This window comes from Mauremys reevesii, linkage group 8 (assembly GCF_016161935.1).
Source record: "Mauremys reevesii isolate NIE-2019 linkage group 8, ASM1616193v1, whole genome shotgun sequence".
In the NCBI taxonomy this organism is placed as follows: domain Eukaryota; kingdom Metazoa; phylum Chordata; order Testudines; family Geoemydidae; genus Mauremys; species Mauremys reevesii.
The window spans coordinates 38,016,880-38,030,865 of record NC_052630.1 but is presented as its reverse complement, the minus strand read 5'-3'; the positions used below and the strand labels follow the sequence as shown (position 1 = coordinate 38,030,865).

At 58.3% G+C, this 13,986-nt stretch overlaps 1 protein-coding gene across 6 annotated transcripts in view; it reads left to right on the top strand.

Moving 5' to 3' along the window:
- ARAP3 (ArfGAP with RhoGAP domain, ankyrin repeat and PH domain 3) overlaps positions 1-13,986 on the top strand; it is a 73,899-nt gene that overhangs the window by 57,933 nt on the left and 1,980 nt on the right. For 3 of the 6 annotated variants that reach the window (XM_039483848.1, XM_039483847.1, XM_039483853.1), the window contains 13 exons: positions 3,430-3,642; positions 4,050-4,155; positions 5,139-5,286; positions 5,368-5,436; positions 5,967-6,041; positions 6,317-6,431; positions 7,082-7,210; positions 8,096-8,229; positions 8,804-8,886; positions 9,296-9,331; positions 10,585-10,648; positions 10,743-10,880; positions 12,400-12,438. In XM_039483848.1, coding sequence (XP_039339782.1) covers positions 3,430-3,642; positions 4,050-4,155; positions 5,139-5,286; positions 5,368-5,436; positions 5,967-6,041; positions 6,317-6,431; positions 7,082-7,210; positions 8,096-8,229; positions 8,804-8,886; positions 9,296-9,331; positions 10,585-10,648; positions 10,743-10,880; positions 12,400-12,438 — 1,349 coding nt within the window. Of the gene's footprint in view, positions 1-3,429; positions 3,643-4,049; positions 4,156-5,138; positions 5,287-5,367; positions 5,437-5,966; positions 6,042-6,316; positions 6,432-7,081; positions 7,211-8,095; positions 8,230-8,803; positions 8,887-9,295; positions 9,332-10,134; positions 10,499-10,584; positions 10,649-10,742; positions 10,881-12,344; positions 12,439-13,986 lie in introns of those variants that run through there. The other 3 variants (XM_039483851.1, XM_039483849.1, XM_039483852.1) reach the window with 3 other exon arrangements.

The window sequence follows — 13,986 nt, the reverse complement described above, 5'->3', positions numbered from 1 at the left end:
GACAACTGAATCACCCTCAACCATCACAGGCTGAAAGGCACCTTCTGTCTGCTCCACAGACAAAGAAAAGCCGGAGACACATTCTCCTTCACCAGACACACAGCTTGGGATCTCATTTCCCTTGTCCCGGCAAACAGGGCTGTTCACAGACAACTGCTTGGAGATTGGGGTAGCTCTTTCCATAGGCAAGTCAATACCCCTGACAGACACAGGCACATTCCCTTCACTGTCACATTTCTCCACACAGGACACAGGTAAGGGATAGGGACACTCATCTTCCACTATCCCTGTCTTCCCAAACTGCTGATCAGCTCACAAGGCTGCCTAGGCTCCTCCAAACTTTCCCTACCAGGCACATTGCCACTCCCAACAGATAAGCTGCTGCTTTTTTCACTACACTGAACTACTTCCAGCAAATCACAGTTACCCATTTCAGGTTCACTTTTACAAACTGCACTAGCCAACAATCCATTACCCATTACAAATTTACCCTCTCCTTCCTCAGTTAGGGCTTTCACCTGACCATTTACTTTAATTGCTCCTGAGAAACATTTTCCTCACCAATGAGATCTTTCTGCACTTGATCTAACTTCAGACTTCCTTCTGAGACATCAGACAGACATTCAGAAACTCCACTCACAGACACACTGCTTTCTGGCACAGACAAACCTTTGGAGCAACCCACCTCAGCCAAATCATTGCCCACAATAGACACAGGTTTAAGATTATTCCTGTCCTGTGACTGGCTACCTGGACTGAACAAAGCTTTAACATTTTCCCCAATTAAAAGATCTTTAGGCAATAACTTCCTGACGCCAGCTATCACTTCATGCTGAGCCCCATTCCATTCGAGGTAGATTCTGGCTAAAGGCACACGGACAGTAAACACATAGAGGATCACAACATTCACACTTTGATTTGGTAAATCATCTTCCTCTTTGACCAGATCTGCTTTAACAAGAGTGATGTTAGAAGCCATAATTTTCCCTAAATAGCTTTTACCATTGACTTTTACACTCTCTATGAATTTTCCATTACCACTCCCATACATAGCACTGGCACAATTTATGGGGCCACCCTCTACTGAACACACAGTAACAGCATTGACATAAAAGGTGGCATTGTCGGGGTACATTTGGTTACCCCCAGACAACTGCTCAGAGTTATACAACATACCAACATTGTTACAAACTGGACTTTCAAGAGGATACAATTTCTGCTGTTCTTCCCTTGCTTTTTTGACTTGGAGCTGGAGTCTAGCAGTTTCTTGTTGCATCGGTCGAATTTTCTCCTCAGCAGCCAGCAGCTCCAGACGCCCCTCACGAGCTCTTTCTTCTCTCTCAGCAGCCTCTTTCTCCAGCTGGGCCAAGGCTTGCTTCTCTTCCATTCGAATTTCTGCCAGTTTTTGCTCATGTTCAAACTGCAGGCTGTCCATCAGGGCTTGCAGTTTCATTGCTTTTGCTGATGCTTTCTGTCTCATGGTCACTGATCTTTAACCAACCAAACTCTCAATCCCAAATTTCGAATTTGGATAGCGTGGGGTTCTGGCCCAAAGCTTAATTGACCTGGTTCTGTGGATCCAAGCACGACTACGCCACTGTGACGAGGCGGTTCTGGCGGGACCCAACTGAGAGTGCCAATTCAGGACCAATTGCTCACACAGGGCAGTCACAGCCCAAGGCTGGGGTTTTTCTACCTCTAAGGCAAACCAAACCAGCCAGACAAAAAGGACTTCGGTTTCACCCCACTGGCTAACAACAAGTCACACGAGCAATTTCCTTAGACACTCCAGTCTCCCAGTATCACCACCAGTGCCACCCGTCTTGGGGATGAATGGTTATAAAAACCAACACCCCAATAAAAGCAAAAGGTTCTCTCGATCCCAAAGGACCAAGCCCCAGACCCAGGTCAATATACACATCAGATCTTACCCACAAATCACGCTGTTGCCAATCCTTTAGAATCTAAAATCTAAAGGTTTATTCATAAAGGGAAAAAGTTAGAGATGAGAGCTAGAATTGGTTAAATGGAATCAATTACATACAGTAATGGCAAAGTTCTTAGTTCAGGCTTGTAGCATTGATGGAATAAACTGCAGGTTCAAATCAAGTCTCTGGAGTACATCCACAGCTTGGATGGGTCATTCAGGCCTTTGTTCAGAGCTTCAGTTTGCAACAAGGTTCCTCCAGAGGTCTGAAGCAGGATTGAAGATAAAATGGAGGAGCTGCAGCAGCCTTTTATAGTCTCTTGTCATGTGGTCTCTCTTTCCTTGTTCCAAAGACAAGCATTCAGGCACATGGCAATGAAAAAACCTTAGAGTTCTGTCCATAGGCATGTCTCTGCATACCTTGCTGAGTCACAAATTTGTTAGTCTCTAAGGTGCCACAAGTACGCCTGTTCTTTTTGTGGATACAAACTAATGTGGCTGCTACTCTGAAAGGTGTATCTGCCTTCTCTCAATGGATCAACTGTACAGCTGATGGTCCTTAGTGGGCCATCAAGCAGGCTAGGCAAAGCTGACACCAACTTGTCTGGGGTGTCACCCAGAAGCACAGTATAAGTTTTAAATACAGACAGTATAGAGCCAATATTCATAACTCCAACAACAAAAATGATATACATATAGCATAATCATAACCAGCAAATCATAACCTTCCTATAGACACCTCACATGACAACCTTTGTACGATATTTGCTGCAAATATATAACAGTGGTTGCAACAGTGATCTGTATGGTTATAGATTATGTCAACAATGTCACACCCTGTGCCATGTTCACCTCTGCAGCAGGTGGCACTGCCTCAGGGGGAGTACAGAGCTGCCCACTTGTCCCTCAGGCATCTCCTGAGATGGCATGGGGCAGCCACTGGGAGCAGGCCGCAAGGGCATGCTCCAGTTCCCCCCCCCCCCCGCCACACACTGATCTGGGCCTCAGAGGGCATGATCCGAGCTAGTCCCCCCCACCCCCCCGCCACACACTGATCTGGGCCTCAGAGGGCATGATCTGAGCTACTCCCCCTCCCCCCGCCACACACTGATCTGGGCCTCAGAGGGCATGATCTGAGCTACTCCCCCTCCCCCCGCCACACACTGATCTGGGCCTCAGAGGGCATGATCTGAGCTACTCCCCCTCCCCGCCGCCACACACTGATCTGGGCCTCAGAGGGCATAATCTGAGCTACTCCCCTCCCATCCCCCGACACACACTGATCTGGGCCTCGGAGGGCACATTGTGATCTATCTGCTTACACCACCGCCAACCCCCGCACGCGGCACATACACACTCACACAAAGATCTAGAGCTGGGACGGCACACTCCTCATTAATGCACTACCTGCCCTACCCCTGCATTGGCGGCACTGATCCGGGCTCCCCCTTTAGCACGCAGCTCCCACTGCATGGTCTCTCTCGCACGTGCTCTGCCCACAGGACTGCGACATGAAGGCATTTACCGAAAGAACGGGGCTAAATCCCGGATCAAGGTGCTGATGGAGCAGTTCCGCAGGGATGCCCGCAATGTCAAGCTGCGCATCAGCGACAACTTCATTGAGGATGTGACCGACGTGCTGAAGAGATTCTTTCGGGAGCTTGAGGACCCCGTCTTCACCTCAGAGCTGCACCCCCAGTGGAAGGAGGCTGCGGGTACCCATCTCCCTGCCACCCCTCCCACCCCGGCCTCGCCACGCAGCAGCTGTTCTCTGCCTTGGGCTCCCTCTCACCCTGGCGCCCCTTCTGCCACCAAGGGCCACATGGCAGGGACAGATCTAGGCCAGCCCAGTACTGGGCTCCGCTGATGGGGGGTGCTCTTGGCCCCATTCTCCCCCTGCCCCTGGCTCCATCATTTGCACCAATGCACAGAGGGTGGGAATCATCCCAGTCTAACCTGGAGCACTGGCCCCATGAGGGGCTGGGTGATTGGTGTGAGTGTGGGTAAGTTGGGGCACAGCTCCCTGCCAGTCCATGCATGGTCTGGGGTCAGCAGCTCATGCCTGGTGATGGTAGTTGTGCCTTTGCGCAGTGTTGTGTTTGTGACCGTCTGCTTCCTCCAGCAATAGCCCTGAAGCCCCAACGGCTGGAGCGCTACAAGGAGCTGATCAACCGCCTGCCCCGCCTCAACCACAGGACACTGGCTGCTCTGATTGGTCACCTCTACCGGTCAGTCTGTCCCTCCTTGGGCAGTGTGCATATGTCCCTTCCTCAGGGAACAGCATGGTCTTCTAGGAAATCGGGGGAGCGTCACCGGCTGACATGGTTCAGTCCAGACTTGCTGTGTCCACTGTCTGCCCCCTTCACTTCCCATGTAGCTTCAGGGTCTCTGGGTCCCCTGGGGATATGGAGTGGCCAGTACTAGTGGTGGGTGCTCCAGGAATAGAGTTTGACAAATGGCCCTGGGACATGCCCCTGTTTCTGAGCTGTGCGGACAGGCTGGGAGGACTTTGCAGTTAGTCTGGGGCTGGGCCTTCCCTCTGGCAGCAAAAAATGGCAAGCAATCGTGCAACCAAAGGTGACTTGTCTGCATTTCTCAGAGGTCGGCACAGACCAGCTTGCAGGGTTAGCATTCTGTAATCTTCATGAGTTTTTTTCCCCCTTTCTCCCTAGTTGTTGTCTTCTGGTTCCATTTTGCCAGAAAATGTCCCATAGTTGGGGCTTCACACTTTCATCTTCTTTCCATCTTCCTTTTACTTGTGACTTTTCAGAACTTTCCTGACACCGGAGGAGTCACGGAGCAGCCAGATTCCAGTCAATTCTGCCCTTTGCTGCTATGTGACTTTTCCAAAGGTGGAAATGTTACAAAGAACACAGAGGGAAATTGGAAGAAGTGGGGGAAACCCGCTCCAAGGCCATTGCACGTTCAAGTGCATTCAGTGGCCAAAAGGGGGAAGAACAAAAGGCCAAAAACTTGACATTCAAAGTGTTGAAATTAAAGTTTTTAATTTTACATTTTGATGAAAAAAGTGGAAAATTTCATAACCCTGTGACTGTTTTTTCCCCATGGAAGTAGATAAAGGTTTAGAACAAGAAGTTCTGCCTGACTCCAGCAGCTAGATGGGTGGTTCTGAATTGCCCAGCCTCGTCCCATGCTGAGGCTGCTGGGCACATGCTGAGAACTCTCTCTCTCTCTCTGCCCCGACTCGCAGCGTGCAGAAATGTGCTGACTTCAATCAGATGAGCACCAAGAACCTGTCACTGCTCTTTGCTCCCAGCCTTTTCCAGACAGATGGCAAAGGGGAGCACGAAGTCAAGGTGATGGAAGACCTGATTGATAACTACGTCCGCATTTTCAACGTAAGCCCCCCACTTGCCCCGCCTCCCCCAGCACTGTCTCCTCTCCCTCCTATACCTCACATCCCTTCTCTTGCCCGCTAGATTGATGAGGACCAGGTGTCGCAGATGGATCTAGAGAACAGCCTCATCACCACCTGGAGGGATGTGCAGGTACTGGCGCCATGCACTCCCATGTCTTGGATCCTCCTGCTGATTTGTCCATTGGCCTCTGCTTGGGCCCATGGACATGAGTGAGCTTCCATGGTGGAGGCAGATGACTAGAGAGCAGCCCAGCACAGGCCCATGGCTGCAAGTCCTCTGTCCCTGCATAGATCCCACTTCCAGCATGGGCTGCCCTAGCCACACAATGGGCCCTGTGTTTGCTCTGCAATGAGACCATCTCTTACAAGGCCTCCCCAGGAACAGGAAAGGGCCCTGCCTCCCCGCCTCACCCTGCCCCAGGCCTTTGTCCTCCTGGCCCCTCTCCCTGGTGGGTGAGGGCCCCCAACCTGCTCTGTAACCCCCACCCTTCTCACCCTCGGCACTGGTCACAGTGTGCAGCCACTCTGGATGCAAGCATCCCCTTCCCCAGCTCCCTGCAGGCAGACACTGAAAGCTGCTGGCTCAGCCCCACCCATGCCAGTCTCCCAGTCCAGCACTTTGCCCAGGCTTTGCCCACCCTCTGCCCTCTCTCCCTGCAGCTCTCACAGGCTGGAGATCTCATCATTGAGGTGTACCTGGAGCAGAAGCTGCCAGACTGCTGTGTCACCCTGAAGGTGAGTGAGCATGTCTTGGCTTCAGCCATGGCTCGGGCAGAGCAGCTGCATGGCCCACCCTCTGTATTCCAGCCTTGCTATCAGCTGGGCGGGAGCCTCCAGGGGGCCAGAGCTGCCCTGCAGGGTGGGGAGATCTCCCAGGGCGTGGTGGATCAGGGCGCCACTCTCTGGCTAATTCCCATCCTGCTGCTGGCAGACTCAGTGGCACCCAGGGAGGGCTCAGGCCTTAGCCGGGGTGGGGACTGGGGATGAGCTGATCTCTGCACTTCCCATAGGTGTCGCCTACCATGACGGCGGAGGAGCTGACCAATCAGGTACTGGAGATGCGCAACATGCCAGCAAGCCTGGACATCTGGCTGACCTTCGAGGCCCTGGAGAATGGAGAGCTGGGTGAGTGGTGGGGGCGCCTCTCCACTGGGCAGGCTGGGGGCTGACTGGGTGATGGGGGCGTTTCTCCACTGGGGGGGGGGAAGGGGCTGGCTGAGTGACAGGGGTGCTTCTCCATTGGAGGTAGGGGCTGATTGAGTGACAGGGTGCTTCTCCATTGGGGGTGCTGGTTGGGTGATGGGAGTGTTGTCTCTCTATTAGGATGGGGGGGCAGGTGAGTAGCGAGGAGGCACCTCACCATGGGGGTGGAGTCTGGGTGAGTGGCAGTGGAGACGGGGGAGGGATGGGGATGGCCTCTCGTAATTAGAGTGGGGGCTGAATGGGGGCAGCACTTCTCCATGGGAGTGGGGGTAATTGCTCACCATTGGGGGTGGGGGCTGGGAGGGGGCCCATAAGGCTGTGTGGGGAGGAAGGTTGGACCATTCCGTCCATGCAGCGCTCACACCTTGGATCCACTCTCCCAGATGCTGCGGAGGCAGGGGGTGCCCATGCCTTCTGACAGCCCCATGCCCTGGCACAGCATGACAGTACTGGCCCTGTCTGGGCTGTGGCAGGCCTGGCCCTGCTGAGGGAGCTGGACCCTCCCTGGCCTCAGGGCCCACGGCAGTTCCTCTGCTGCCTGGGGTGCAAACGGCTTCCTTTCCTCTCCCTAGAGCGTCCCCTGCACCCCAAGGAGAAGGTCCTGGAGCAGGCTCTGCAGTGGTGCAAGCTACCTGAACCTAGTACCGCCTACCTGCTGGTGAGGAGGGTTCCCATTGGAGAAGGCAGCTGTCTCTTCACAGGTAAGCACCACCCGCCTTGACTGGGCTGCAAGGCCCTGCTTGAGCCCAGGGCCATTCCTGCGGTGCAAGGTGCAGCACATGCAGCAAGGCCAGCGCCTGCTGCCCATGGCCCCGTTTCCAGCTCCCTCTGCCCATGGCCCCAGTCCAGCCCCAGCCCTGGCCCCAGATCCCTCTGCCCATGGCCCCAGCCCCAGATCCCCTACCCATGGCTCCAGTCCAGCCCCAGCCTCAGCTTCCCCTGACCATGGCCCCAGTCTGGCCCCAGCCCCAGCTCCCCCTGCCCATGGCCCCAGCCCACCTCGGCAACAGATCCCCCTGCCCCATGGCCTCTCTCAGGCCCTGCCTTGCCCGTGGCTCTGGCCCTTGGCCCTGGCCCAGCCCAGCCATGGGACTCAGAGCAGCAGCACTGGCTGGTCCCCATGACCCACCCAGTCTGTGGCCTGTGCTGAGGCAGCCTGCGGGGGGGCGGGGCAGGTAGTCAGTGCCTGTTGTCTGCCACAGGCTGCAGGCTGGGAGTGTGCAGGCCACTGAGTGAGCTGTGATGCCACGACCCCAGGCTGGGCCAGACCTCACACCCTGGAGGTGGAAAGAGACTTGTCCTGTTAGTGATGCTCGGAGACAGCCAGGGCTCTGAACCAGCGACTCCCGCAGGGAAACCAGGGGGAGAAAGCCCGGGCAAGGGGGACCGTGATCCCTCCTCTGCTCCTATTGTCTGACACCCCCGCCCCGCTCCTACTGTTTACCCCCCACCATTGTCTGACACACACACACATCCTGACCCCTTCCGCTCCTAATCCCCATCCCCAGCCTGCTCCTGCCCTGCCCAGGCCCTCTCTCTGGGTGCCCAGGACATTCCTCACCCCCTTGTTCTCCCCTGTCGTGCAGGTGCCAAGCGCGAGAGCCCTAAGTGTGGGGTGCTGAAGTGTCGGGAGGAGCCCCCCAAACTCCTGGGCTGCAAGTTTCAGGAGCGATACTTCGTCATCCAGGATCACAAACTGCTGCTGCTGAAGGAGAAAAGGGTAAAGCAGGACCCAGACCTGGCACTCTGGGGCAGCCCAGACACGTGGACAGCGCTGGGCTAGGAGGGGGCCTGCCACAGCCCCTGGGATCAGGAAAGCTCTCCCAGAGATTGGGCAGCCAGGCCAACGCCCTGCCCTGCCTCCAGCCCTGGGAATGGGGCGTGCGGTCCTGGGGGAGGGGCTGCCAGACCTGGCTCTGAGGGGCGGCCGTTCGGCCAGCTTGTGCCAGGGGAAGGTTCTGGATTTTCTCTGTGCCCCTCACACACCCGAGTCTTGGGGCCCTTTCCCCCTGTGCAGAGTGGGGGGCCCTGTCCCATCCCTGGGGCTGGTTGAGAGGGGCTAGGAGGCCTCAGGGAGAGGAAGAGAGGGGTGCCAGTGAGGCTGGAAGGGCTGGGCTAATGTGGCAGAGAGCGGAGCAGAGTGCAGGGCTGGGGGAGGGGAGGGGAGCCGGCAGAAAGGGGAGGGCAGGCTGGGGCCAGTGGAGGGGAGGTGTGCAGACAGAGAGGGCAGGGCAGGGCTGGGGCAATGGGGAATATCCATGGGCAGGGCTGAGTGTCTTGCTCTCTCTTCTCAGAGTGCCCGGCCAGAGCGGGAGTGGCCCCTCAACATGGCCAAGGTTTACATGGGGATTCGGAAGAAGCTGAAGCCGCCGTCCCAGTAAGAGTCGGGCTTGGGGTGCAGGACCCTTCCAAGCAATAACACCTGCCCTGATGGTAACCTCCCCACACCCTCTGCCCAGAGCTGTGCCTGGCATCTGTCAGCACCCCCACTTCCTGGCCCCGTTTGCCTGGCACTACCCCTAACCCTACCCCAGACTTGTCCTACAGCCTCGGGCGTGACCTTCGCCAGGCGGATCCCTGATTCGACCCCCCTTGTGCAAGGTGGGCTCTAATCACATCACCCAACTGCAGTGCCCCAGCTCCAGAGCCAGCCTGATAGGGACCTGCCAGTCTGTCCCAGCTCGGACACTGTGACCCCCCCCCAGTTCACCCCCCCCCCCCGCATCCGGAGCTCTGGCTCTAGCAGCTACCCTGGACTGACTGTGCCTTGTGTCCCTCTGCTCTAGGTGGGGATTCACTCTGATCCTGGACAAGCAGCAGCTGTGAGTACCTTGTGGGGTCCCCTTGCCCCAGGGACGCAGGATGCTGGGGTCCCTGTAGCCATGACCTGCTGCTCGGAATCCCCAGTTCCAGTCAGGCCATTGGGATTCCCCTTCCCCCTGCCCCGGCAACTAGGGGTCAGGAACCTGACGCAGGAGCTGGAACCTGAGAGCAGACAGGTTCTGCCAGAGCCACTAGCTGCCCATCCTGGTGGCACAGACTGCAGAGCATCAGCAGCATGGACACTGCCTGCTCCCTCTCCCCACCCCTCTCCCCCACTGGCCCCTGCTCCCTCTGCTGCATACACACGCCTCTGCCCCTGAATTCACTGCTCCCCACATGAGCTTTCCAGACTTGCTCTGGAGCTCCAGGGCCCACCATTAAGAGCGCCCAGCACGTGGCCTCCTGCACCCCCGGTTTCAGTCGAGAGTCTGCTGGCCCCAGCCCATCCCCTGCAATTGGGCCAGATACTTGTACACCCCCATGTCCTTCCTCATGGTCTGAGTCCCCATCCAGTGAGCCTGCCAGAGTGTGTGGTCCTGATGGCATGTTCCCACTGCCCCCATGAGCTCATTGCATCTCACACTGCTCTACACAGTGTCCCTTGGACAGCTGTGCACCCCCTACCACCACTGCCAGCCCCCAGAGCGCTGTCCCTGCCCCTGTGCTCTGCTGGAGTAGTGCTGAGCAGCCAGCAGGCCCAGCGGCCAGGCCCAGCTCGGGGCTGGTAGCTGGCAGTACTGCTAGGGATACAAGCCAGCTGCATGACACCAGCCAAGCCGCTTCCCTTTTCTTTCCTCTTCAGTCCCTGTGGCCTGGCATGTGACCCCTGTGGCTGTGCAGCATGAAGGCTGAGAATGGTAACAGCCCCACAGCCAGGGAGTCTGGGGGTCAGGGCTGGGCTGCCGGCTCTCTCCCCTCAATGCCCGTGCCGTGTAGCTGGGGGAGCCAGAACATTGGTGGATTGTGACTGCGCAAAGCTCTCAGCACTACACGGAGGCGCTGCTGGCATTGGCGCTAGTTAGAGTGAGCTCCCCAGGCTGTGGGGTGAGCTGATCCCTGCTGGGCTCCCAGGCCCCTGTGTGGGGAACTTCCCATCTTCGGCCAGCCCCTGGGGAAGCTGAGAGCCAGGCAGGCAGGGCCCTGCAGCTGATGATGCCATTACAGCGAGCTCCCCTGGGTAGCACCTCCCTCTGTAGGTAGCAGCAAGTGCCAGGTCCCCAATATCCAGCCAGTGTCTCCTCTGGCTCTGCAGGTACCTGGCGTGTGCGGGGCAGGCTGAGCTGTGGGACTGGACCACCAGCATTCTGAAGGCTCAGGTGGGTGAGAGCCGGTGTGCCAGGCATGCAGCGGGCCTGGGGCAGGGTGGGGGCTGGGAATGCCAAGCAGTGACGTGTTGGCACTCTCATGCAGCATGATGACCTGCGCCCAGTGATCATGAGACGGCGCTCCTCCTCCGACCTCACCAAGCAGAAGTTTGGCACCATGCCCCTGATCCCTCTGCGGGGAGACAATACAGATGCCACCATGCTCTCCGCCAACCAGACACTGGTAAGGCAGTGCCAGCACCCCCAGAGCCTTGCAGCGACAGGCTGCCAGCCCACTGCACCACCTCCAAACACCCCCACCCAGCTCCAGACATGCTTGGGAGAACCAGTGAACCACGCAGGGGTGCTGCAGGCTGTGTTCGTTGTGCAGGGCTGCCTCTCTGTGCCGTGGGTGTGAGAGCTGGGCCAGGCTGGGCAGGGGGTGATCTGGGTGTGAGTGAGGCTGGGGCTGGTCATGGTGTGAATGGGGCCATGATTGCGGGCGGGACTGCATCTGCGGGGGCCTACCTGTGGCACCATGTCTGTGGGAGGGGGCTGTCTGTGGGGCTGTGTTGGTGGGTGGGGCCGTGTCTCTGGGGGGAGGGCAGGTATGGTGACCAGGTGTCTGGATTTCAACCAGAACGCCCAGTTGAAAAGGGATCCCAGTGACTGTCCAGTTGGTGGCACCGCACAGCAGGGCTGGCAGGCTCCCTGCTAGCCTCCATGACACGCAGCTCCCGGAAAGTACCCGGCATATCCCCCCTCTGGCCCCTATGCATAGGGGCAGCCATGAAGCTCTGCCCGCTGCACCCACCCCAAGCGCTGCCCCCTCAGCTCCCGTTTGCTGGGAACTATGGCCAATGGGAGTTGTGGGGATGGTGCCTGCAGACGGGGCAGTGCGTAGCGCCGCCTGGCTGCACCTCCACGTAGAAACAGGGGGGGCGGGGACATGCTGTTGCTTCCGTGAGCTGCTTGAGGTAAGCACTGCCCGGAGCCTGAGCCCTGACCCCCTTCCATGCCCCAACCCCCTGCCCCAGCCCTGATCCCCCTCCTGCCCTCCAAACCCCTCATCCCCAGCCAAGCCCACAGCCCCAGACGGAGCCCTCACCCGCTCCCCACACTCCAACCCTCTGCCCCAACCCAGAGCATCCTCCCACACCCTGAACCCCTCATTTCTGGCCCCATCCCAGAACCCACACCCCCAGCCCAGAGCCTGTACCTCCTCCCACACCCCAACTCCCTGTCTCACTCGGAGCCCCCTCCCATACTCGAAACCCCTTGGCTCCACCCCCAGCCTGGAGCCCCCTCCTGCACCCAGAGCTCCTAATTTCTGGCTCCACCCCAGAGCCTGCACCCCCAGCTGGAGCCCTCATCCCCTCTCGCATTTCAACCCCCTTAGACAGCCCAGTGAAAATGAGCAAGTGAGTGAGGGTGGGGAGAGCAAGCAACAGAGGGACGGGAGGTTGGAGTGAGTGGGGGGCACCTCTGTGGGTGGGTCCGTGTCTGCGGGCGGGGGCTGCCTGCGGGGCCATGTCTGGGGGGGGAGGATTTCCCCCGGGCTGTGTCTGTGGTGGGGGGCTGTGCCTGTGGGCGGGGCTGTGTCTGTGCAGAGGTCTCAGCCCTGCTGTGCAGTGAGCCGTGCACCCCGTGCGTAGCAGTGTGTCCTGCCTGGCCCCACGTGAGGGGTTTGCTTTCCCCTTTCCTGCAGCCTGATCCCTCTGCACTGGCGGTCGCTTACTCTCCCCGTCTCCCTCTGTTTCTAGCGCCGCCTGCACACGCGAAGAACTTTGTCTATGTTCTTTGTAAGTATCTGCATGTGGGCTGCATGTTTCCGCAGGGTGCTTGCTGTGTGCCTTGCCGTGCCATGCCATGCCCAAGGTAGCCTGGGGAGCTCTGGATTAGCTGCAGACACAGCACTTCCACTGCACTCCAGGGCCTCCGCTCACATCCCGCAGGCAATCTGCTTTCCTGGCAGTGCCGACCAGGCATGGCCTGTGCGGTGCTGGGAACCTAGCTCTGAGGAGCATGGACTGGAAAGTGGAGGCCCTAGCCACGTGCAGTTCTTAGAGATCCCATTCCCTCAAGCTTTGGAGTTCTGGCCAAATTTGAATGTGGGTCAATCCACTTGGCATCTCTAGATTCCCCTGCTCCTTCAGTTGGGCATGGGAGTCCCCTTTCTTTGCTGCCCCAAATGGCTGTTACCATGTGCTGTCCAACAGCTGCCGCATCCCAGCCCAGAGATGGGCGATGCTGCCCCACCCAGCAAGCGCCAGGCAGGCGTTAGCATCGTTCTAACACTCCCTGCTGTTGCGGCGGGCCCCCGCCCCCCCCCCCGGTGCTCTGTGCTGCGATGTCACTGCTCAGGTCAGGTCGCCCTAAGGGCACTTCTGGGGTGTCAGCAGGAAAGGACTGTTTTCATCCCCCTTTCCTCCCATGTGTTTGGAACCAGCTGGCCCCATCATGCCAGCCCAGGGCTGCCCGCGGGGGTCTGAGTGCATGTGGGAGGAGCATGCCAGGTGGCTAGAGCTGGGGGGCGGGCTGGTTCTGCATGGCTTTGTGCTCTGTCTGGATCCCCCGCCAGAGTCTCCTACAAGCAAGGAAGGAGCCAGGGGGTGGAGGCAACGTGGCCAAGCTGGGCTGGGAGTCAGAATGGCTCCGATTGGTGCTGAATAGCATCTGGACCAGGGACAGCATCTATCCATCCAGCTGATCACTCCAGCTCGGGCTTGGCCTCAGCCCTGCTCTGGGTGCCCGGACATGCGCCTCTTTCACCCAGGCAAAGTCTGGCTTGGTAGGCATTGAGGGTGGTGTCAGGCTGGGCAGAGGGGGAGGCTATATGGGATGGAGCTGGCCAGGGGACACACCCTTTGTCCTAGCTCATGGCTGCTCCCATCCTTGTCTGGGGCAGGTGCAGAGCTGGTGGCTGAGAAGGCCACAGAGTTGCAGTGGGGCAGGAGAAGCCCCTCCTGCCTAGGGCCAGCCTAGGCCTGGGGGAGGCTAGACTCCCTGATGTGAGTCAGGCACAGGAGCCACTTGGACCCAGCAGCTCCCCCTGAAGCAGGGGCAGCAGCCTGGGGCTTGCACACACACACACACACACCCGTCGCTGGCAGACGTCCCAGAAAGGCCCTGCCCCCACTCCCTGGCAGCCATCTGCTGCTCCTGTGGCTCCTGTGCCTGGTGCACAGTGAGGGCCCGTAGGTACCTGCTCTCTCTCTGCCCCACAGCCTGTGTGGGGAGGGATCAGTCCTGCACAGTGTTCTCTGGGTCTGGGCCCCTGCTGCAGGGGACTCGCTCAGGAGGAACGGGGCATGATGCCCTGTCCTCTCACCTCTCTCCCCTTGGCCCTC